This window comes from Periplaneta americana, chromosome 3 (assembly GCF_040183065.1).
Source record: "Periplaneta americana isolate PAMFEO1 chromosome 3, P.americana_PAMFEO1_priV1, whole genome shotgun sequence".
Classification (NCBI taxonomy): domain Eukaryota; kingdom Metazoa; phylum Arthropoda; class Insecta; order Blattodea; family Blattidae; genus Periplaneta; species Periplaneta americana.
This window is the reverse complement of record NC_091119.1, coordinates 45,855,774-45,881,333: the sequence shown is the minus strand read 5'-3', so window position 1 is coordinate 45,881,333 and position 25,560 is coordinate 45,855,774. Positions and strand designations below refer to the sequence as shown.

General features: G+C 37.3%; 1 protein-coding gene across 2 annotated transcripts; it reads left to right on the top strand.

Annotated features, from left to right (window-relative positions):
- The first annotated feature begins 1,402 nt into the window (after window positions 1–1,402).
- On the top strand, window positions 1,403–15,277 carry LOC138695999 (cytochrome c oxidase subunit 4 isoform 1, mitochondrial-like). Of its 2 annotated transcripts, none has more exons than XM_069820458.1 (4): window positions 1,403–1,483; window positions 2,065–2,261; window positions 12,068–12,260; window positions 14,899–15,277. In XM_069820458.1, the coding sequence occupies exons 2-4, from the start codon at window positions 2,070–2,072 to the stop codon at window positions 15,030–15,032; spliced, it is 519 nt and encodes a 172-aa protein (XP_069676559.1). In that variant the 5' UTR covers window positions 1,403–1,483; window positions 2,065–2,069; the 3' UTR covers window positions 15,033–15,277. The 2 variants fall into 2 exon arrangements, with proteins under 2 accessions (XP_069676559.1, XP_069676560.1); XM_069820459.1 differs by having other exon boundaries at window positions 1,473–1,613.
- The last annotated feature ends 10,283 nt before the right edge of the window (window positions 15,278–25,560 follow it).

Below are 25,560 nucleotides of genomic sequence, written 5' to 3'. Positions count from 1 at the left end.
ACGCAAGCGGTAAAGATTCGAGTACTAGAATTCTTTATTGAAAAATCCATAGTGACATTTGTGGCAGAAAGGTCGCATTTGAGGTTTTTCTCGGAATTCTCCAGTTTTCCCTTATTAGGCATCTGCATCACGCCACCAACATTTCTCCATTTTGTCATAATTCCGTAGAATTTTCCATAATGCCGGCTGGCAGTGCATGGAGGGACTGGTCTAAGGACGAGTGGGGTTGCCTGCTCGAAACCTGGGTATACAGAAAACCTTAGTGTAGTTAGTCGGTGTGAGTTTGGGAATGCACCTAGCTTGAGGGTTAGCACAATAGAACTTGAACGGTCGTAGTGCTCCTGTCACAAAATTCCATTCTATTGCAGCTCATTAATTGGGTTGAGTTGACATAGCGGTGCAAAGTTTCATACACAACATTATGGAATTGTAGTCTAAAAATTATCGGATTTTCCACAGTTATCACAAACATACAATTTTAATAATAATAATAATAATAATAATAATAATAATAATAATGTCATGCTAAAACAGCTTCACACAATACTAAAACTTTCAATAGCTTCTCACACAGAAGAAGCACCAATAGCAGCCATGAACAGATATTCACTATTTGATTAACTGATTAGCAAACTATGATGCAAACTTATTACTGACTGAGGACGAATCCGGGCCTATGTATAGCCTCTTGCCCAGACCATCGCCGGCTGCTATACTATACTGGGAGATAAATAAGGTTGTTATTGACACTGCGTGGGCGAACTCGTGTGGAGGCTCAGCGTTAACTTGTCCAACAACAACCCCAGGATGACTTAAGGGGATCATGAATTGTTCTTGGGCAAGATAACGCCGAGCCCCCACGCACACAATGTCAATCACAACCTTATTGATCTCCCAATAGGCCTATAGCATAACAACATGTGATGTCTGGGCTGTCCCCCGAGAATCTTGATGGAAAGCGGGACAGATTTAAAACGTTTATCCAGAGCAGGTACCAAAAGAATGGAATAAACTCATGTTTCATTAATGTGATAATTTCTTCTTATGGAAAGCCAAGTGGGAGTGTAATGAATTCAAAGGAATGATATTAACGAACACTATCGTGTTATCCCATAAGTGTTGCCGCTTATCGCATCAGGGTTAAAAATATAGCACAACGCAATCCCACTATTAGCAAATACAATTTATCTATGCACAGGTGATACGCAGAGGATGGCAAGCTGGCCAAGATCGACTTCTTTTCTTCTCCAATACTCGAAAGTTAATCGACTTTCGTAGTCGACATGTCCAATATTATTTAACAGAAATGATAATTAATATAAATTTATAGTCATAATTATATGAAAAAATAAGCATTTACTGATTATGTATGAGGACCTTATTCAAAGACAACTTTTCTCTTTTCTCTATGTTTGAATCTCATAACCTTCCCTTTGGGTTCGAGGATTGTTCCTTACCATCTTGGTATTCGGATCTCTGAACGGTGTGTAGAGATAGAAATATAACACATTTCTTATTATACGTTTTCACAGTCACTAAAGTGTAACACCTTTTACCTGTACCAGGCATTGCTGTTCGTTTCATTATATTGTTGCAGAATAGTGTTATAAAAGGTTAAAAGTTAATTTCCTCGTTAATGGGTGTAGTAGTTTGCGTTAGTTAATGGACGTTGCTTGAGTAAATTATAAAATTTAGTTCTTATGTTTAAATACGTATGTCATTTGATATGAATATATCACTTGCTTAATTATTTTTTATTAATACCAATCTCTTATCATATTGGAGCAGAGCGTGTAATAGAATAGATGGTACTTTTCTAAATATTCCATCTTTGCTAAGACGATCATATTTTTAACACAAATGCTGGATAACCTCGTTGTGTAAACACTTCTCTGTATTTTGTAACTTTCACTTCTTGCGGAATACGATTAAACAGCTATAATTTATCAAAATCATACTTGATTATGCGTAATGTGTTAAACTTCAAAGGCAAATGCCGAACTATATGCCCAACTTAAATTAATTAGCACCTGAAGTTAATGAATACGTATGTTCACTTCTTAGGAGACATGGCTAGTCGACTACTGTTTTCATCGCTGAGGCAAGTACAGAAACTTCAGAAGGCGTGTGTTCATAGTCGCAGTCGAATTGGAAATCGTGAAGTAGTTGGATTTGGGTTAAATGGCCAATATTCATACCAAGACAGGCCAGATTTCCCTATGCCTGCCATCCGCTTTAAGGAAAATACACCTGACATTGTTGTAAGTATACATACCGGTAGTTAAATATAATCTCAATTTTATAAGTAGGCCTATCCATAATAGAAGTTGTATGTTGAAATGTTTGCGTATACTATACGGGACAGCTCAGTGAATCTGCGCAAGATTCAGGACGTAGGCCTATCAACTCTTAACTGCTCCAAACCTTCTTAAAAGCTTAATTTTAACTACAGTTTTCTGAATTGAAGTTTAATTATGAATTAACAGTTCTGTCATATCAGACTGGTAGATATCACATTTCATGTTCTGGACTTATTTTCATATTAAAAAAGTAAAATGGAAATTTATCTTCGATAAGGCCTGAATGTTTGTTCTTTGCCTTACATTTGGCCTTTGCTGATCTCAAGCAGTAAACATTGTTCTTGTTGCTGGTTGAGTGGAAGAGAAGGCCTTACGGCCTTAACTCTGCCAGCTAAAATAAATCATTATTATTATTATTATTATTATTATTATTATTATTATTATTATGTGCCTTATTCTTAATTTTTCTCCACTTCCTCACTATCATCATTTTAGGCATCAGCTTCCTTTCTCTGTTGTTGGTCGTAAAACCTCTGTACTTAATTATAGAACAGCCCAGACTTTTTTTTAGGAACCTACAACACATCTTGTTGCATGTTCCTGAGAGAGGCATGTAATGTAGTATCACAATATAAGTATTAATGCAGTATGGAAACTTGGCTATATTTCCTGCCAGACGGACATGCGCGCGCATACAGCTAGCGATCCAAGCTGCAGATAAGCAACACTACTGAAAAGTCCGGGAAAATTTTAGAACACGGATTGCACCTACCAAATTATGTCTTAAAATACTAAAAAGAGCAGATTTGTCTGCGTTCGTCGAATGCGCATCATTATATTTACGAAAAGGCACTTTTCAGTGCCATTAATTTATTTTGTGTGCACAAGGTTGGAATTTTGAAGTAAGAGGGAAAGGGTGCAATCCATGTTCTGGAGTTTATCCAAGTGATACAATGTTGTTGTTGTTTTCTAATGCCAGGCGTTTGACAATAAAGTTATTTGACCTCTTGCACTCCAATATTTTTCAAAGATATTATCATGGCCAGCCACTGAAGCACAGATTTTGAGGTGTTCCGAATCCATTTCTTGGTTTGAGTTGCACAATGGGCAGTTAGGGGGCTGATATATTCCAATTCTATGCAGGTGTTTGGCCAAACAATCATGGCATGTTGCCAATCTAAATGCAGCTACAGACGATTTTCGTGGTAAATCGGGAATTAACTGTGGATTTTGATGCAGAGAGTTCCATTTTTTCCCTTGGGACTGTGTTATCAAATTTTGTTTGTTGAAGTCTTGAGTATGTAGATTTAATAAATCTTTTCACAGAGTAATACGTAGATTTAGTAACAGGTCTGTAAGTAGCAGTGCTGCCCTTCTTTGCTAAAGCATCCGCATTCTCGTTTCCCAGGATTCCACAGTGGGATGGTATCCATTGGAATACAATTCTTTTATTGAGTGATATTAATTGAGAGAGCATTTTAGTTATTTCTGCTGTTTGAGATGAAGGTGTGTGTTTAGAGACTATTGATAGAATAGCTGCTTTGGAGTCTGACAATGTAACTGCATTCTTAAATTTATTGATGTGGCATAGAAGATTCCTGAGACTTTCACTTATTGCAATGATTTTTCCATCAAAACTTGTTGTTCCATATCCAAGAGATCTATAAAGTGAGAAGAGACAGCACGTAACACCTGCACCGGCACCTTGTTCTCTGGAGATCAAGGATCCGTCAGTGTATAAATGAAGCTAGTTTTGTGGAGGGTACCTAATATTAGCTAATTGTCTCTAAAGACAATTGTTTTAGTATTTCAGTGTTTACTTCTGATTTCAGTATTTCTTCTGTTAAATTTAGATTATATTCTATATTTAATAGAAGTTAAAGGGTTTGGTTTAATCTGTACGGTAAGTTTTCTTTTAAATTCGGGATATTGATTTTCTGTTTTAATTCTTGAACATTGGATATGAAACTTTTTTGAGTTTTCAATCTTCAGAGAGGACTGTATGAATGCCAATTGTTTCCTGGTAATCTGATAAGTTTTTCATATTGAATCAGTGCTTTTTCTTCTATTGGAGTTGTTTTGATTCCACCAGTAATGAGTCTGAGAGCTTGGTTTTGAACATATTCTATGTCGTTTATGAAAAGTGAAGTAATTAAAATTTCTCCGCAGTATGTCAGCACTGGCTGTATAAACATTGTGATACAATGTAGTATAGATCTATTGGTTTATGCTTAGCACGTGTTCTTAACAGTGGCGTATACTGGTTAAAGGGTTTGGGCTACCGCTGACCCTATTATTACACAAAATATATCTAACAATTACTTTAATTTTAATTACTATGGTAAAACTAATAATACAAAATTATTACATTATGTTATATTATAAACTTTTTCTTTTGTAATTTCCTTGGGCTACCGCCGGTAGCCCCGGTAGCCCGCAAAATACGCCCCTGGTTCTTAATGCAATTATGTTTCGGCTTTGTATCCTTTCATTTCGTTTAATTTCTATGTTAAATTCTGTTGTAATGATTTTTTATGTAAAAAAATGGGTTATAAATATTCAGCGAGAAAACCTACTAAAAGATACAAAATATTTGAGTGCAAATTGCCGTGTATGCATGGAACAGTTCGAGAACAATCAGTTTATGAATTCCAATAAGGACTAATTAATTATTAAAACTGCTGTAACTGAGTGATGTAGCTCAAATGATGTTTTATTCAGCAGATTCCGGGTTCAAACTCTGTAACTGGCCAATTTGACCTATTTTTCATGATTTTCCTCGGTCACAAATACCGGATTGGAAATTTACATACTATGATTCATCACTGTTTAATCACCAATATCATAAACATTAAATCTAAATCAGTTACATGAACACAACCCACATAACACGCGACAATAGAAACAATCTCAAAAGTGGCCTACTGACATACAGTATCCAAAGATCCTACATGAACGATATATTAGATATGTAAATCAATTCTTATGATAAAAAAACGGCTGTACCGCAGAATTCTTGGAGATCTGTATTTTCTAATTTTTTCTGCTTAATATTGGAAACAAAATCTTTAGCATCACTGCATTATGTACGATTTTTATCATGACATTTCCCAATTGAGAGTTGAATACAAATTATGCTTTTAGGAGTTTTTAGAAGTACTAAACCATTACTTCACTTTAAAGATCGAAAGCTGTCAGGTGTTGTTAAAAACTGTAAATTACAGATTTTGTCAATTTGTAGTATCACAGTGTAAATATTTAGCTATTTTGTGTTGATGATCTTTGAATTGAATTTAGTGTATGACAAAGATATTTCTATTCTATTGCTGTAGATATCGTATTATTTTTATTTTTAATGAAAACAGTGATATTAACCTTCTAATGAATTGTTTTGGAGTTAGTAAATTTGTAATAATTGGACCAGTAAATTTGTAATAATTGGACCTGCAGTACATAACACATGATTACAGGTTAAGTGGCATTTGAAGTTAGTGTCTGTTCTCAAGTAAAATTCTCTACTTTCCATAGTGTTCCATTATTTAAATTTAAGATGTCAGACATGCAATAATTTGCTTTTTTTTTTTTTTTTTTTTTTAATGTACAGTAAAACCCTGATAAGATTCTGTTCAAGGGACTGTGTGTAAACCGCATATCAGCCGGGTATACTAATTTTGACTTATATACAGTATCTATTAGCATTTTTCTTTATTGAAATACATGATTCTTGAAAGGTAATACAGTATTACTCCATTATGCAATTACTGTACGTCAAAGACATTTACAATATGCACTGTACTAAATTCTTTCGAAAAGAGTCGTTTATAGTTGTTTGTCATGTGCGTGAACCCTTACAATGAATAATCACATTTTAAAGACGATTTAAATATGAATTTACACTAACTGACATATCATCAGAACAAGCACTGATAAATTGTCTTATCATTGTCATCACTGCAAGGGCTTCCTGTCACGTGGTAACAGATTGAACTGATTCCTCCTCTTCACCCCCTTCTTTCTCAACTGTGGCATGATTTTCTATGATGCCATTTAAATCAAGAATATCTGAGGTCATAAAATCATCATCTACAGATATAAAATCCTCCAAATGAACATTGCCCAGCTTTTCGCGCACAGCAACCCAATCCTCATTGTCAGCTTAATCATCAGTTACGTCAGATGGAGGACTACTTTCAGGCAAGGAATAATCGGAACCCTACGAATTAAAAAAAAAAAATGTACTCACCATTTTGTTGTCCAAATCCTTTAACTACGTGACAACAAATCGCTGGTCGTCCATGCACGTGCCTGGTTCTTATAAACACATGGCAGGTTCTTTACACGTTTGAAGCATTGCGGTTTTGCTGATTTTTCCACCACGATCAGAGACAGCTTTTCAGAGCCATCAGAATTAGCAGCAACGAGCACTATTACTCTCTTCTTACTTAATTTTCCCCCATGACACTTTTCTCCTTTGAAAACGTATGATTTGTCAGGCATGAGCTTAAAGAATAAACCATATTCGTCCACATTAAAAATATCACGGGATTCGTATCTTGAAGTCAGATTAGGCAGACTCTGCTTTTACACTCACTAACTTCACTTTCACCGACAGTTCCTGACTCGCCGAAAATCTGGCGGTAAACAATTCCATATCGTTGTTTAAATATGTCAAGCCAATCATTGGAAGCAGAAAAATCGAAGTTTAATTTGGATACGATTTTGCTTGCCTTCTCTTGAATGATTAGGGCCACTATGGGTATGGTTGCACTTCGAGACTGATGAAGCCAGTCGACCAAAATGTTCTCCAAGTCCTCATGTTTACCACACTTCACTTTCCTGCACTTACATCCTCCCGACTTTGCAGTAGCAGTAATTGAGTCGCGATTTTTTATTATCGTCCTTAATGTCGATGATGCGATTTCTAATGAATCAGAGAGTTGTTTCTGATTAACCCTTGAGAGCTTGCGCCTGTAAACTTTACGTCATGGCTCGCGCACGGTTGAATCGACCGTGCATGGAAATGAAGCGGAATCTATATTTTTTGCTAATATCTGTTAGCACAAAAGTTACAAAAACATTATTTAACTGCAGTTTATTCATTAACATCAATATTAGTATTACAAAAACATTATTTAACTGTATTTTATTCATTAACATCAATATTATTATTACAAAAACATTATTTAACTGTATTTTATTCATTAACATTACTGTTATTATGTATTAAAAAGAAGGTGAACATACCAATATCCAAGTAACCTTGAGTGTTCTTTATACTGTGAAAAATATATAAATCACATTATATGTTAAATATTTTCATCAACGTCATGGCCTGGTATAGGAGTAACACAAAAATGTGACGGTATTTCCACTTGTCCTATTCATTATAGTCATTATCGGTGTGAAATAGGCCTAAATTCAACAAACACGGAAGAAAATAATATTAGAAGATGAACTCACTTAGTCACATGACCTCACATGTATTACATATCTTCATCACTATCACCATCGGCACTTTCTTCAGGATTAGCACAAAAAGTGCAAGTTGACTGTGTATGTTCTTTGCAGATGAAGTGGCGGCATACATTACACCTCGTCTTAGACACGATTTTTCTTCTAATCGCAGAGATGGCACCTTCCTGGACCCTCATCTTCTCCAGATGGAGGTGGATTTCTTTCTTCGGCAGTTCCAGTAATTTCTCTGATGTTTCTCTTCAGTTGACGCAGCAGATTTTCTAGTTGCAGTCTTTCAAGTAGATAATTTCTAGACAACTCCTTGCTGAGTGTTTGTAGGAATTTTCTTCGAAACATGTCAAATTGGCGAATATTGTGTTTCAGTATAATGAAACTATTGATGCCTGCTATGTTCAGTAGTGTAAAGAACAGAGTTAGAGGCCAGCGGTTACTGGTTCTTGCAACTGGATACCTAGCCTTGTACTCGTCCACCATGTCCACCCCTCCTTTCGTTGAATTATAAAATGTCAACATGTAAGGTTTTCTAGATTCTTCAGAGTCTGGATCAATTTCATCGGTATGATGCATGGTGGATAACAGCAACACCACCACCTTCTTTTTCGGACAGTAGGACAGAAGGGTCTTGTCCTTGGTGAACCCGAAAACATTGCTATTTTCCATTGAACGACTTTGCAAAAATAAAGGAGGCACCTCCCTCTTATTTTTTCTCAGCGTTCCAACTAATGTTAACTTGTGAGTTGTTAGAAGTTCATCAGCAAGCGGCACTGAAGTGAACCAGTTGTCAGTGATGACGTTTCTCCTGGATCCACAGATTGGCTGCACCATCCTGTTCACAACACATTTAGCAGAATTATCAACTTGGTAGGGCCCTTCAGGCTGCTTACCAGCGTAGACTTCCATATTCAGTGTATAAAAGGTTTTTGCACATGCCAGAGAGAATACCTTTATTCCATATCTTGCCGGTTTTGTTTTTATGAATTGTTTGAAACTGCACCTTCCCCTAAAAGATTCCAACATCTCGTCGATAGTGACGTATTCGCTAACAGTAAAATTCTCGGAGCATTTTTGAACAATTTGCTCAAAGAGAGATCGAATAGGAGCAAGCTTATCAACACTTCTGCGCTCTTGTCGAGTATTTGAATCATCAGATCTTAAAACTGTCACCAGGAACTTGAATCGTATCCAGTTCATACAAGTTCTGAAATAAGGAACACCTGTCCCATCAGCAGACCAAAGGTCGAACAGGTTCAGATGAGATGCTCTCAAAACTCCAGCCATATAAAGAAGTCCTGTAAAAGCTTCCATTTCAGTTTTCGTTGTATTGTGTGCATCTCTTGGGCGGCTGTAATTTGGACGCACTTTTTCAATTTTTTCATTTGTATGTCTAACAATTTCATCAATGATAGTGTCAGTAAAAAATAACTTCCAACACTGGAATGGAGTTGATGCGCTCCTTGCTACCTGTTTTACACCAGGTATAAACCTTACTATATTACATTCGCCAACACGTCTGTTACATGGTGGACAGTGCATTTCCCATGTTGTTACTCCATCTTTCCCTGTATAAATTGGACCTGGAACAAGGTCTACTTCCTCGTCTGCTGATTGAGCAGAGTCTGTGTTATGATCGATTTCTTCAACCATATCTTCTTCTTCAACGTCCGATTCAATGCTATCAATTGGTCTGATAATTTCTTTTTCACAGAACAATTGTCTTCTGACTGCACCAGCTTCCTTTCTTGTTTCTTCTTCCTGGGCCATTTCCTTTTCTACACTATCAATAAGGTTCCTTATCCGTTCTCCCTCTTCATCCATATTTCTACACGGCAATGTACGGGGATCAGTAGTGAAAATAAAGTATTACACTGACAAAAACGTACGTATATGTGAAAAGTTATAAATACAAGAAAAAACTACATTATACTTATACACCAAGTGAAACAATACGAAGTTGCGTAATGACTCGCACACGGTTGAAACGACCAGGTCTGTATAACAACAGTTTCAAATCAAATTGACCAATAGCAAAGTGCATGACAACAATCACATCTTATTCTGGAAGAGTCGAATGAAAGGTACTGAAGGGGTGAGCAGCAAAACTCAAGTGACCTTGAAGCAGAAGCTAAACGTTTATCACACCCGGTTGAAAAGACCGTGCGCGAGCTCTCAAAGGTTAAGAATACTGTTTTCATCGTACTTTCGTAAGATTTCCAATTTTTCCGACACAGAAAAGCGCTTTTGTTTAACACTCATTGTAATCACACTCACAGACACTTCAATACACTGAAGGACAACAAACTGACCAGCAAAAATTTCGAGAATTTTATTACGGCCGAGTGAGGAATGTTGTTTGAGAGAGAGGGTTAGCAAGAGAGTGAGGTATTGTAACTGTAAGTAGGCTTTAAGTGTGCAGGTAAAGAGTCAAATAAGAGAGCGTAACAAGAAGGTGGGGTTTTATACAGGTTTAAATGCGCAGGTAAAGGGTTGAATACTTTTCAGGTTAATGGCATCAGTGAGTTCAATGGCCAAAATGTTTCATTGCTGTAAAATACATCGAAAATATTCCACAAAAATAGCGTATTATGCGGGACTAGAGCGCAACAAATGGGGTAGTTTATAAAAGTGTTGTATATGAAATGTGCAGGGACCAGACAAAAGAAGCGTATTACATGGGCTAGCGTAATAAATGGGTGCATCTTATCGAGGTTTTACTGTATTTTCCCAAGTTAATAGATATGGTGAGCATGTAGTTATAATTATTCTCCACCAGAGATGCTAGTGATGCTCAGCTAACAGGTTGTCGTAGCACTATTAACACACAGTTTCCTTACTGTATTAACACTTACACATAGTATTGATAAAGAAAAGTAATAAAGAGAGAGCAATTGTAAGGGTAATACCTGATATGGGACAGCTTCTTATTTAAACTGATATTGATTTCTAAAGTTCATATTCGTCAAAGTATTACGTGATTTATTTGAGGTCTGTAGTTTGTTAATCAAAACAATCCAAGACTGACAATAAAGATGTGAAGCACTGGAACATAATTTTTGGAGTAATGAGTCTCAATAAGGAGCATATGCAGATAATATCAGTGCTCCCAACGGTTAAGACTGTATAACACTGTAGTAATTTCCAAGATTACTGAAAGAGGGAATATTACCACGATAATCCTCTGCTAGTGCCATGTTTCTTGGAGTACTGCTTCCTGAAGTACTCCCACAAATGCATAACTCCTCCTTCAGTCCACATGCTTTTGCAACCAAAGTGTAGTTTTCTAGCATCACGTTTTTTTTTTGTCTGAACAGCTGTCATGCAACTCCAGTAGCACATCCCTTAATATTGTCTCCTCTTCTGCTAACAGCGCCATATCAGCAGCAAATCATGTGCAATTTATTCTTCCTTCTACTATCACCTACTACTATTCTTCTCTAGGTATCTTTCGCTGATTGTTCATAGTAGTCCAATTGGATCCCTTGTACATTTTACTTTACTGAAGCCAAACTGCTCTTCTTCCAACTGTCCTTCCATCTTAGATTATAAACGTCGTTTAAATATTCACCAGGAGAATCTTCGCTGAATGTGATATCAGGCTGATAGTCCTGATTTATTGTTGAATACGGTATTTTTTTTTCCTTGGTCTGTGTAACCAGTTATTGATCTGAAGAATCTCATTTCTGCTGCCTGTATTCTGGATGTATTTTTTTGTTGGTTAGTTAACGACACTTTGTGAGCTACTCAGTCATTTATGGAATTGGTGATTGTAATATGCTATTTGGCGAGATAAGGCCAATGATTTGCCTACCTATTTTAATCATATTATAATTGAGATGGAACTATACACATATACTATCATTTACTACTGAAAACTTCTGCAAAGAAAAGTAAGCTAACTATAAATAACTAAAAAAAAACACTAACAAAATACTAGTGGAGACATCTATGGACGACAATAGATATTGAACTTGAAGGTACCTCAATTATTAGTTACAAGCGCTGATAAATCTACATTTAACTTTTTGGAAACTCATGAAAGTTATCAGTGCAGTTAAATTTATAAGAGCAGTTAAGTAACTGAGATGTACCAGAAACCGGGCATAAATATTAGAAGTATGTCTCCTGATCTTACATGTTTACTGGAATCCAATTATTGGTCACACAAAAATTTTCGCTAAGACAGTGGAATTTGATTCACTGATATAGGTCGAAAGATTGTGAAAATATCGGAATCTTCTGTTTTGTTAAACTTTGTGATACTTTGTATTTGTAATAACTGTAACTATTGTTTGCAGGCACTGAGAGAAAAGGAAAAGGGTGACTGGCGGAAACTGTCTTTAGAGGAGAAGAAAGCCCTCTACAGAGCTAGCTTTTGCCAGACATTTTCTGAAATGACTGCTCCAACTGGTGAATGGAAGTCTATTATTGGACTTGCTTGTGTATTCATTTCCATTGGCATTTGGCTTGTTGTCTTGGAGAAACTGTTTGGTGAGTAAATTGTGGTACTCTGGAACCATATTCCAAGAATTCTTGAAAATTTTCTCACTTATTTTAATTTTCATTATGGGTGAATCCATGTCAGATCAACACAATTTGAAGGAAAAAATCTACCTCACTCTTACAAATTTGAACAAAATTTGTTACACTTAATGATTCTATCTTCTCATTTCCTTTAGCTTCTATGATTTCCATTAATGTTTTCCATTCGAGTCTAAAATGATCTGTAGAATTGTTAAACAATTATATACTCTTTCAAACTTACTAATGTACAGGCAAAGAAGATATCAGAGTTAAAATTTTCCATTTTTTACGGTCTTTTTAGCAATTTTTTAACTAGCTGTAATATTGCAACAAGCTAAGATACAGATATGGGCAAGGTGTCATCATTTGAAAGCTATTTTAATGAGCTTCCACATTATACATTGTGCTTCATAAAGATTTGAGGAGTTAAAAAACTTCATTGCAAGTAAACTATTTAACTTAGCCTATGTTAATGAAACCAGTCCAGAACGAACGAGGAACTCAAACAGTTTCTTTACATCTACACATGTTCAATGTGTGTACCATATCTGACACAGCACACGATAGTCTAGTTCTTGTTACGCTTGCATCAACATAGACCAGTCGATAGTGTCAACTGCTGCAATGATGTGTTGCCTTAGCTCTCTGAAATTACACGGTATTGGTAGGATGAATACACTGTCTTTGATGTAACTCCACAAAAAGAAATCACACAGTGTCAGGTCTGGTGATCGAGAGGGCCACACTGTTTTTGACATGTCAGCACGATCCCTGTCTTCCCCTGAAGTTGATGTGCGACCAGGTGGTTTTTCTTTGCACAGAAGATATGTTTTTCAATTATTTGCGAATTGAGTTTTCACTAATTGGGTTCTTTTCGAATTTTATACGAAATGTACGTAGGACAGTAATTACTGACCTAGTAGTGTGAAATTCCAACATGCAGAAAGATTTCTCTGTCTTCGTAGCAACAATAAGGAATACGAGTTGTAGCTGAACAAAACAAAGTGGCCTAGCAGCAGGAATGTGAACTCTGGGCTTAACAAAACATACACACATAAACTGTTTGAGTTCCTTGTTTGTTCTGGACTGGTTTCATAACATAACACCAGTAGTTTACTTGCAATAAAATTTTGTAACCCCTCAAAGCTTTCTGAAACATCAGGTGTGTGTGCTTGCGCATGCAGATAAGATTGTGATTTCAACAAGATGGAGCCATGGCACATTATGCTCTAACAGTTCGCCCGAAACAAAATGAGATATTTGGTGTGCCCTGAGTTGGACGAGGTGGACCTCAGTTGTGGCCTCCCTGGTCACCAGACCTCATACTCCTTTATTTCTTTCTATGGGGATTTGTGAAACAGCACGTTTTTCAGACAACTTATATCTACAGATGACTTGAAACAAAGGATTACCCATGTTAACCAGCACATCCCACCTGCAACACTTCTAAGAGTGACAGAATGTCAGGATTGAGTGAGGCACAGTCTTCAAGTAAATGGAGCACATTTTGAACATTTGCGGTAGTGAACTTACTGTATTTCCAATTAGAGAAATGTTTCCCATTTGTCAACGAACTTCTGTGTAACATGGTACCTATATTACTGTATGTCGCAGACAATCGTAGAACGTCCAGACATGGACAAGCTCTGCCTCCACTTCATTTTAGAGCTCACCAAACTGCAGTAAAGCTCTTTTTCTCGAATCTGTGCGGGACTATTTTTTTTTCTTTTTCTTTAAATGCAGTTTTTAAGAGGTTTTCTTTTAAGTCAGGAATGACTGAGATGAAAAATTAAAACATCTTTAGGTCATTAACTACGTTATATTTACATATTCTTAATACCCGTTAACTTTACTACTAGTAAATAAATATACATGAACAATAAACTTTCGCAAATACACAATATATTTCCATAAAATCGCAAAAACATACTTAAATTAAATTCCTGTGATTCCAAGGCAAAAGGTGATACGTCAATTTTTGGCGAAAATGTGATTTTGCGTTATGTTGTGCATCTTAATGGTACCTTCATTATGGCAAAAGATGGTATGTATATATCTGTCATTTTTCTGTCTAAGCCCTTGTTACGAAACATGTTTTACTATGGTTTTGTATGGTTGCTCAAACTTTAAATACTCACTCCTGAGAAAAGCAAGAAATGACATCACATTTTGCCTTGGACCCACAGATTTATAATTTTCATATGCAGACATAAAATAACATTTTTGTAAGCTAATTTTCATTCGAGATAAGCATACTGTGGATTGCAATGTACTACTGCTAGTGTCACACAGATATCGATTGCAAACATTTTGGAATAGGTTCGGAATTTTACTAAAATGGGTTGTGTAATTGTAGATTCGCAAATCCAATGAAATGTATTCCTTACAAGTTGGGATCAGTTACATTGTTTTTATGGTAATTAATAATTATGCTGGGACTTTTGAAATTATTACTTAAAAGTGGAAATATTAAAACTAGGTTTTACTGCTCTTAAAATCCTACAGTATGGTTTTGATTCAACTGAATATAGGTACACTTTAGTTTGAAAGTGTTTTGGTTATCTGTCACTTTTATTAATAGATGACTTTTGCTCTTGGTTTACAGTATACAAGGATCTACCCCAATCATTCTCTGAAGAGAACAAGAAGGCACAACTGGAACGAATTATCCAAATCAGAGCAAATCCAATAGAAGGCATTAGTTCCAAGTATGATTATGAGAAGGGACAGTGGAAGTAAAGCATTGCAGTGCTAGGTACTTAGTTTGATGTAGCGTCAAAATCAGTGACTCGGTTAATCCAAATCCTTGTGTATAAAGAGAATTAAGGCAATTAATGTATGTGTTTGTTTTAATACCTGTGATTTCGTAAGAAGATAAAAATAAAGCAGTGCACTTGACAGGCAATGCAAATTGTGCTTTTAGAGACTTTGGATTTTCTGATGTCAGGAATACAAGAGTAATAAAATATGTATATTTCCATCTATTTTGGCTTTTAATATTGTACTAGTACCGAAGGGTTCTAGAACAATTTTAGCTTTGTTGGTGGGTGGATGGAAAAAAGTTGTAAAGAGACAGTATTACATAAGCTAATAGCTGCAGAATAAAAGATAACTTGTTTAAATCGTGGGAAAAAGCCTTATTCAATATACAAAAGTAAAATTTTAAATTCTTTAAACCTTAACTAAACAGTTTTCCTGCATTTAATGCTTTTACATTATGTAAGTCCTCGTAAAGTTCCTCTCAGTTTTATCAATTGCATCATGCTGTACAGTTTTTCTTCATTATGTTAAATGTTTAAACTCGTTAATAAAATATGTTGATAGATTACTTCAAGACTTGATATTGCAGCCAGGTTGCATAGAATTAACAAACTGCCAGTACTTCACTCTTCCACTTATTTATGAAGCTTGTCTTCCCCATTCAGGACACTTGTATACATACACAAACACACACACAGTGGAAAGTATTTTGTTTGTCTGACTTTATCTCACAGTGATTTAATAGAATTGTTCTCCATTATGTTGTGTAATGACATGAGCATTGGGAACATCTTTGTCAGAGGTTTCAAACTGTCTTCAAAATAGGGTTATAAATTTTCCAAAATTGTAGCAAATTATACTCCATAAATATTTGCCTCGGTGATGGGCAGGTTCTCTGGAAAGTATTGATGTATTACAGTTTGTGTGTACTTAGACAAGATGACATAAAACAATGGAAATTGTGATGAAGACTTGGCAAATACAGACAGCTAGTTTAGTGTATATTAAATTGAAAAATACTCTTTCTTTATTTTGGTGATGTTTCGACTACAATAACAGTGCAGATAATTCATCCTTTTCAATTCATTGCTTCCTTTCCTGTCTTGTGTTCCACTGTTCCATTGGCATGGACGTGTTACTAACACATACTGATAAATATTTTATGTTGCTGAGCAAATTTATTTGGGCAGAGTTCTTAAGATATAACATATTGGCCCGAATCTAATACAATGTTTTTTTGCATAAAAACCGTGCCGTGAAAACTGTACTCGTATTATTATCGAGGCCTAAGCCATTTCAAGTGTGAAAGAAATCTATTTATGCATTACACAGACGTACTATCAATGTATCGCACAGCTTTGTGATGCGTACAGGACTGAGCCTGCCGCTATGTTAAGATCACACGTTCAATCTGATCTACCCTATTCCCTATTTTTGTTACTGTACTGGTACCGTAATATTACCGTACTGTCTCTCATGCACTGGTTAAACTTATTTTGATGTGTTTGTTTGGAGGTTTAGTAAATTCATGTAAAATACGAAAACAAAAGTCTATAAATAATTATAGATGACTATACAAAGATGCAGTGCGCAATATTTACATATTTAGTCAACAATTTCAATCTAATCACCAATGAGATACTGCATTGGGTAGTAATGAAGGATTTGAAAGAAATTACAGCACTACCAGTATTTTTAATATTGTTCCCTTCTCCCTCGAATTATTTTTGTTATTTCTAGGCGTATACTTAACGTTCACTTTAATTAGACAGAAGTGTGTGGTGGTAAAATCTTAGAAATTAGAGATAAAGTTTATTAGTTTTATTTCATTCTATAATATTTTTAACGTGCACATTGTATATAGTGTACAATTCTTGGCATCTCTCAGTGCAGTCCCTACCTGGAGATCCGATTGAGGGACTATTTTATCTCTGGAGAATTTTACACTGAGGGACTCCATGTATCATAAGCAGTGAAAAATATAGTGGGACTTTGTTGGTGTTAATGCAGTTTCTGTAGGTACCTTTTTGTTACTTGTTACCTTAAACAACAAGTTTAAGTCCACACCTGTGGAGTAACAGCATGAAACCAGGTGGCCCAGGTTTGATTCCTGGTTGGAGCAAGTTACCTGATTGAGGTTTTTTCCAGGGTTTTCCCTCAACCCAATATGAGCAAATGCTGGGTAACTATCGGTGCTGGACCCCGGACTCATTTCACTGGCCTTAACTCTGCCAGCTAAAATAAATCATTATTATTATTATTATTATTATTATCATCACCTTCATCTCATTCAGACGCTAAATAACCTAAGATGTTTATACAGCGTCGTAAAATAACCTACTAAAAAAAACAAGTTTATGCCCCCTCACCACGACAAGGTAAGTATCCACGAGGGAAAATAGAAGAAGTTGCAGAAGACACAGTCCTGCAGTATATATTGACTACACCCCAACTCTGGCGGCAAAAACGTATTACGGCGAACTCCAGTAGGGGACGTTATCCCCACCCGTGCCGCTCGGCACCTCGCTCGCATGCTCTCTCTCTGTACTATCTGTCCCGCTTCGATGGATCACTGCCTACCACTATGTAATACGCATTAGACAACTGTCCACAACCACAATGCAATACGCATTAGACAATATGCATTAGACAACTGTCCACAACCACAATGCAATACGCATTAGACAACTGTCCACAACATGTACTGACACAACATAACACAACACAATGTAATGTGGTTTTCATTAAACAACACTCACCTGTTAACTTTGCACGTCCTCGAAGTAACACAATAGTCTTTTTTTCCCACAGGTTGGACACTCGTAATGAGTACATGTCTTCGGTACGGATCATCACTACACGTGGTTACGTCTGTACACGAAGTTGGACACGGACACAATGAAGCCACCCCCTATCAAGCGACATTCACAAGCCCACCCGTTTCTACCCACGCTATTCGGTCATTGTCCCCTTCTACAATACGTTATGGCAGTTCCCTTAAACATAAATAGATTCATTTTCCCTTCTACCCCCAACTCGCCTCGGTAGCCGAAAGGTCTAAAGCGTGAACAAAAAGTGTGCGTTTAGGTTTAGTTACGAAATTTCTCGGATCGAATCTCCTCTCCTGCGAAGTCGTAAGAAAAAAAAAAGAGAGAGACATTAAGCAAGGAACAGAGAAGGAGAGAGAGAGAGAGAGAGACTGGACGAAGTTCCTCTTTTGCTTCGTAGGTGTCGTTACTCTTTTTGTTCCACTTTCCTACACTAGATGTCACCCCACCCTAAACCCCTATTGCCACTCTTTCCCGCTAGGGTGTGTGGTGAGCTTGTAGGGGAAAAGTGGAAAGGGGACGTGGGCGGAGCTTTGCGTTCGCCGTATTACGTTTTTCCCACTCTGGCTACTAGCTACTACTCTGGCATCTGTAATATCAAAATACCCCTCATTTCTCATGAAAACAAGAACTGAAAAGACTATAGTGGAGTTTTTGTTATCAGCAAACAGCTGGATACATTAAGAAGACTGATTGATTGTATATAGTGTAATAATTTTATTTTCCGAAAAAGAACATCTGAAAACTTGGAGTCGTATATATTCAAGATCGTACTTGATTCGGGCCAATACAGTATACAGACATATAGATGACAGATGTTCAAATTTAAGTAATTTTTTTAATTGGTTATTTTACTAAGTTTTCTCAGCTGCGATGGTTATTTAGCATCTGAATGAGATGAAGATGACAGTGCCGGTGAAATGAGACCAGGGTCCAGCATTATCCAGCATTTGCTCTTTATGGGTTGAGGGAAAACTTCAACCAGGTAACTTGTCCCAATCAGCATTTGAACACAGCCCGTTTGTTTCATGGTCAGGCATGCTAACTGTTACTCCATAGCAATGGACAAATACACTGTATTCTTTCTTGTGATTGTATGGGTCTAGGAAATATCGTCAGCGGCTTACTGCCAGCCTGCCACCAACCGTAAGTATCTGCTTCAACCACTGTCTTGTTGCTTTCACTTACCGCGTGCCCACCACCGACCATAAATATTTGCGTTGACAACTGTTTATAATTGAACAAAGAGTATTTATAAACAATACATTTGTTAAATCTTTGTGTTGAAGTTGTCGCCGAAAATTCGCGTCAGGGGGCAACATTTCGAAAACTGAGGTAGGTGATAATATAGTGTGAAACATGCATGAATTTCACTGGCGAGGGAGCCTACCCTACTGCATAACACTCCCGCACATTAGCATAGAGCTATACAGGTTGCTGCTGGTAAACCCGGTGGTAATATATTGAGTGTATTGTAACATGTAGGAGCCACGTCATCAGCAGATAGACACCAAAACAAAAAGAAAAGTCTATATGAATATAGGGTCCCATTAACGGACTTAAGGTTTTCGCGGTATTGGATATGGAATAATTCTTCTCGGGTTGGATTGTTGTTTCCAAGCTTTCGAAGACTAGCTCTGCCATCTTCTTCAGGAATTAAAGTGGCTTGGAACCATGTCTAGTCTGTAAATAAGCAGTCAGTAGGGCTTTCCACTGCGGGCCAATCAGGAGCTAGTTCCTAGTCCCGACTGCCTGCTGTCGAAGTATGTTGGTTACAGATTTCCAAACTGTACATAGCTAAAGGCCCCTCATCTCTGTTGAAATTATTTCCAGGGGGATTTCGGATCAAGAGATTCGACACCTAAGCAAGATGTTCCAATAGAACAATTTCGGCAGCAGGAAAATCAGTTTGGCCCTCAAAAGGATCTTCTCTGACAAATCAACCCTGAGGAAAAAGAGGAGACAAAGAGCATGGCATACGTCCAGTTTATGGTCCCACCTCAGGCAAGATTGACAGGCTGCTAAGAAAACAAGAGATGAAGATCATCCATAAGCCACCCTGAAGATTCAGAACTTACTGAGACCAGTTAAGGGCGACCTTGGTATTAGTATACCTGGTATCTACAGAGTACCTTGTGAGTGTGGTAAATGCTACATTGGCCAGATAGGATGCACCATTATGGACTGCTGCAAGGAACATCAATGCAGCATAAAACTGTATTACCCCGATAAGTCGGCAGTAGTGCAACACAGCCTGGAAATGGGCCACAAGGTAGATTTCAATGCCACCACCGGGTTATTGGGACCTGGGAAACTATCAAAATCCAACTAGACAGCAATAATTTCAACAGACTGGAGCCCTACAGCTGAGTACAGTGTGGAAACCTGTAACCAATACACTTCGACCAACCAGAACACAGCAGGCAGTTAGGACTAGGAACTAGGGTCCACAGCAGGAAGCCCTACTGATTGCTTATATACCGGCTAGACTGGTTCCACAACACTTCGATCCCTGAAGAAGATGGCAGACCTAGTCATTGAAAGCTTGAAATCAACAATCCAAATCACCTGGCTGAGCACTTGAGAAGAATTATTCCATGGGGTCCCATTCTACCTCGTTTCCGAGTTAGCATTAGGTGCTTGTACTTGTGGATGTTGGCAAGTGATGGGGAGGCGAGGTTTGCTGTAAGGTGGAGGCACGGAAGCAGGCACTGTTTGGAGTTTGACTGCCGCCTGTGCACATCCAGCCATATACTCTGTATCACGTGAGCTGTTGACTAGGTACAGTGTGTAGGCCATACTAGATTGTACACTCAACAAGAACAGTTGGTGTGGTGTTGTGCGCCAAATGCAACATGATGGATTATTCAAACCAGAAAATGGCAGATATGCATTTGATGTATGGACTCGCCAAATGTAACATTTCTTAACAAATGGCCTGCACATTCTTTTATTTGTGAAGCCATTTGAAGAAACTTGTTTATTTAGAACCCATTTCCAACACTGACATACTTCATCAGCAGATACAAGATTGCTGTCAACGAATCTGACACACACTTGGCGGTATTCTACAAGACTACAACTGCATGCATTCAAGCTATGGATGGTCACTTTAAGAATCTCTATCATTACTGCCATTGAGCTGGAACAATAACTTTATTTTGGTGTCTTCTATCCACTGGTGACGTAAATCACATCAGTTCTGCAACACAAGTTTCAATAAAATTAGTAGACCTTCATGTATGTGTGCATGTTTGGTGCTGATAACTTGAGAACATATTAAACTACATTGATACACCCAACTTCCTCGCTACACTACCATGATAGACACAAATTATTTTTAGTCTCTAGCTTTCTGTGACATCATACAATTGTATTTTTTTAGTGGGCTTAAGTAGGAGATAAAGTTCCACTAAAATGTGGAACCTTCAAGATTTCAGTACTTGGATTGTGCAGGATGTTGATATGTCACTCCAGAGTTCCTGGTACAAAGAACATGAACAATTAGAGTACAGGCTGGATAGGCAGTTCTGCTTGTCACCCATTGCATGTGGAATTCTTTAGCATTATTATTATTATTATTATTATCATCATCATCATCATCATATCATCTGAGGAAACTCAGGCAATCAAACTCAACAGCATCATGAAGCTGATTAACCATTGCGGTCTCCTGAAATGATTTCTAATTTATGGGACACACAATGGGCAATTCGTACCTAGAGAACTAGATGTCTATGTCCTTAGGAGGAGAAGAAGAAGAAGAAGAAGAATTCTTACTTCCTAAGAACAAGATAAAATTTGAGCATTGTGTTAAACACTCAATGTACTCCTCAGTGTGTAATGAAAATGTGGAATATTACTCATAACATGATGATTTTTAGTACCGTAAAATGTTATACAAGGTGAGTCGTAATTATGTACCGTACTATAAAGTATTCAGAGTATTCTATACACCAAAACAAACATATTTTGTCATATACACTTTTGGTCGTGACAGCTTCGTTATGGGAATAGTTTAGAAATAGTTTCCTAGTACCTGATACTCGTTACATAAGCTGTTAAGTCAGCCATTGTTGTATAATCATAAAAGATGTATATTTTCCCTGGACCAAAAATATATTACAAACTGACTAGAATCACATCTAGTAACAAACTATTAAAATTCTTTTCAGAAAGGAACCACTGTGTAAACATAAAAACGACCTATGTAACGAGTACCAGGTACTAGGAAACTACCCAAACAACAGGTACTTTTGCCAAAACCAGCATGTCTTAGCATACCAGAGGAATGTTTCTTGACGTTGCAAGTTAATATTACATATTACCTTATTCATTAAGTAACCATTTGCAGAATATCCTCAGACATTCAAAATCAACCTCTTCTTGCAATTCTTGAACAGATTGTAGATGGTATGGGTAGAGTAATGCCTCATGTACAGTTCTCCACACTGACTTCTGAGACATTTGATGACGTGCAGCTAATTGCCGTGTACTTGTACCTTGTGAACGGTCTACGGAACGCAAATATTTTTTTCAGCAGCAGTTGTGCGACTTAGCGATCTACCAGTATTGTTCATCACAGATGCGAAGTGACCGGTTTCCCTAAAACGTTCCATTACTACAAATGTGTTGTCGGTCAGGTAAACATTCAGCATAGATGCGAGCAGCAGCAGCAGAATTGTTTCTTACTTCACCGTAAATCAAGATCATATCGGTCATTTCACTGTTTGTGTATGGTTCCCTCATTCTGTATTAGTGCCAACTATTATGTTATGCAATTCAGTAAAGTAAAAACAACACTAATCTCAGTTACAATACTCAACATCATGAATCAACAAAACATCACCATAACTATACAAGACATGGCCAATTATGAATACATCTCTTTTTAACCACAAAACAAAACCTATCATGGGGTGGTCGAGACGAAACACTGCTGCTCTGTGCTGGTCTATCAGCCTTCGCATGTTATAAGGGTGGCCTGTCTCCTGCCAAACCATGATCATAATTTGTGGCAGTGGCGTATACTGGTTAAAGGGTTTGGGCTACCGCTGACCCTATTATTACACAAAATATATCTAACAATTACTTTAATTTTAATTACTATGGTAAAACTAATAATACAAAATTATTACATTATGTTATATATTATAAACTTTTTCTTTTGTAATTTCCTTGGGCTACTGCCGGTAGCCCGCAAAATACGTCCCTGATTTGTGGAGTGGGGGGAGGGGAACTTACCTTATTGTGTCAATGTTGGAAGGGAGGGGAACTTACCTTATTGTGTCAATGTTGGAAGGGAGGGGAACTTACCTTATTATGTCAATGTTGGAAGGGAGGGGAACTTACCTTATTGTGTCAATGTTGGAAGGGAGGGGAACTTACCTTATTGTGTCAATGTTGGAAGGGAGGGGAACTTACCTTATTGTGTCAATGTTGGAAGGGAGGGGAACTTACCTTATTGTGTCAATGTTGGAAGGGAGGGGAACTTACCTTATTGTGTCAATGTTGGAAGGGAGGGGAACTTACCTTATTGTGTCAATGTTGGAAGGGAGGGGAACTTACCTTATTGTGTCAATGTTGGAAATGGTGACCTGCGTTCAAAGCATGCTTCACATCTTGTCAGCACATTCCCAGACACTTTCTGTAGTTCATTTTGACTTTGTCAGATGTTTTTCTTTATCTTAGCTGCATGTGGGAGCAAAAACTGATGCACTACTTGGGTTTTGCACTGTTTTACCTTCAATTTAGAAGCATGTTGAACTGAGGTTTTAGACACCTCTACCAACTGAGGCAATCAGCACAAAGATGTTCGAGGACTTTGTTCTAATTGAAAACCTATTAAGTCTAATTTTTCCTGTTAAGACATATTTTATTACTTTTAACTGAGACTATCTAGTTAATTTTTTTTATGAGTCTGCATATTGTTGTATCCGGCACAGGAGAATCTGGAAATTGATGATGGAATTTTATGGCACTTTCTCTATGGAGATATTTTCCCGAAAGCATTGCAAATAAAAATGTGTTGTTCTATATTGTACCTCATGATTATCCAACTTACTGCCACACTGACACTGACCACAATACTGAAAAACGTAAGAGCAGATATAGGCTCTCAGCTGAATGGTTTTCTTGAACACTCAACAAAATACTGAAAAGTGAATGAAGTGGGATCTATTAGGGTAAACAGAACCATAAAACCTGACAACAGATATAGACTCTCGAATGACTGGGTTCCTTGAACACTCAACAAAATACTGAAAACTGAAGAAAGCGGGATCTATTAGGTTAAACACAACCATAAAACCTGACAGCAGGTATAAGCTCACAGCCAACTGGTTTCCTTTAACAGTGGATACATTTCATCTTGTCATCCCATTATAGATACCTCCGGAACTCTCTATGCCAATGTGGAGGGGCTCTGTCTTGTTGGAAAATGAACCTGTCTTCCTCCTCTTCCTTGAGTTGTGACATTAGCCAATTTTACTAAATCAACACCTACCAGGTCGATGGATTAGTTGTGCAAAGGAACGCAGACAGCAAATTCTACACATGGCCACCCTGGTCACCGGATTTCACAGTGTGATTTCTTTCTGTGGGGTTTTGTCAAGGACAATGTTAACATACCTCCACTTCCAACGATGTTGGTCAAATTGAGAAGGTGCATTAACACAGCAATCAAACACAAAACATGCTTGAGAGTGCTTGGTAAGAATTGGATCACTGCCTGGACATTGCCATATTACACGTGGGGCTCACATCGAGTATAAAACTTCAAACTTCCCTCTTTCAAATGGTGGTAAAATCATGACTGTATTTATGTTCAATATCGGTAAAAATCTAGCCTTCTGAAATCGTCCAATAATTTGTAACCGTGGTGTATAACAAGTTCGGCAGAATGCCGATGGAAACCGTGAGAAACACATTGACAGAATGCTCATAAATGTAAACTGTTGACAGCCTTTCATGGCTAGTAAACTCTAGGATCTGTATTGGCGCAGTGAATAACTAAGCAACATATGGAAACACTGTGTGGTATTGGTATATCGTTTCAAAGTATAGAAGAAATTAAGAGCTGGAATGAATTGCCGCATGTATTGCATGCTGGTTTTTACTTGAAGCAAGTAAAGCGATAGATTTGAAAGTAAGTCCCAAAAAGACAAAGTATATGATTATGTCTCGTGACCAAAATATTGTATGAAATGGAAAATAATTATATAAAAACTGGAAATTTATCCTCCGAAGAGGAAAAATTCAAATATCTTGGAGCAACAATAAAAAATATAAATTAAACCCAGAATAAGTATGGGAAATGCCTGTTATTATTCGGTTGAGAAGCTTTTGTCATCCAGTCTGCTGTCAAAAAATCTGAAAGTCAGAATTTATAAAACAGTTATATTACCTGTTGTTCTGTGTGGTTGTGAAACTTGGACTCTCACTTTGAGAGAGAAACAGATTAAGGGTGTTCGAGATTAAGGTTCTTAGGAAAATATTTGGGGAGAAGAGGGATGAAGTTACAGGAAAATGGAGAAAGTTACACATCGCAGAACTGCACGCATTGTATTCTTCACCTGATATAATTAGGAACATTAAATCCAGACGTTTGAGATGGGCAGGGAATGTAGCATGTAGAGCAAATCCAGAAATGAATATAGAGTGTCAGTTGGGAGGCCGTA

What these genes read in the sequence shown, in the direction of transcription:
- LOC138695999 (XM_069820458.1), top strand. Translation starts at nt 2,070, where the DNA reads ATGGCTAGTCGACTACTGTTTTCATCGCTGAGGCAAGTACAGAAACTT. An exon ending in AAAATACACCTGACATTGTT is followed by an intron (nt 2,262 to 12,067) that starts GTAAGTATACAT and finishes TATTGTTTGCAG; the next exon opens with GCACTGAGAGAAAAGGAAAA. An exon ending in TGTCTTGGAGAAACTGTTTG is followed by an intron (nt 12,261 to 14,898) that starts GTGAGTAAATTG and finishes CTTGGTTTACAG; the next exon opens with TATACAAGGATCTACCCCAA.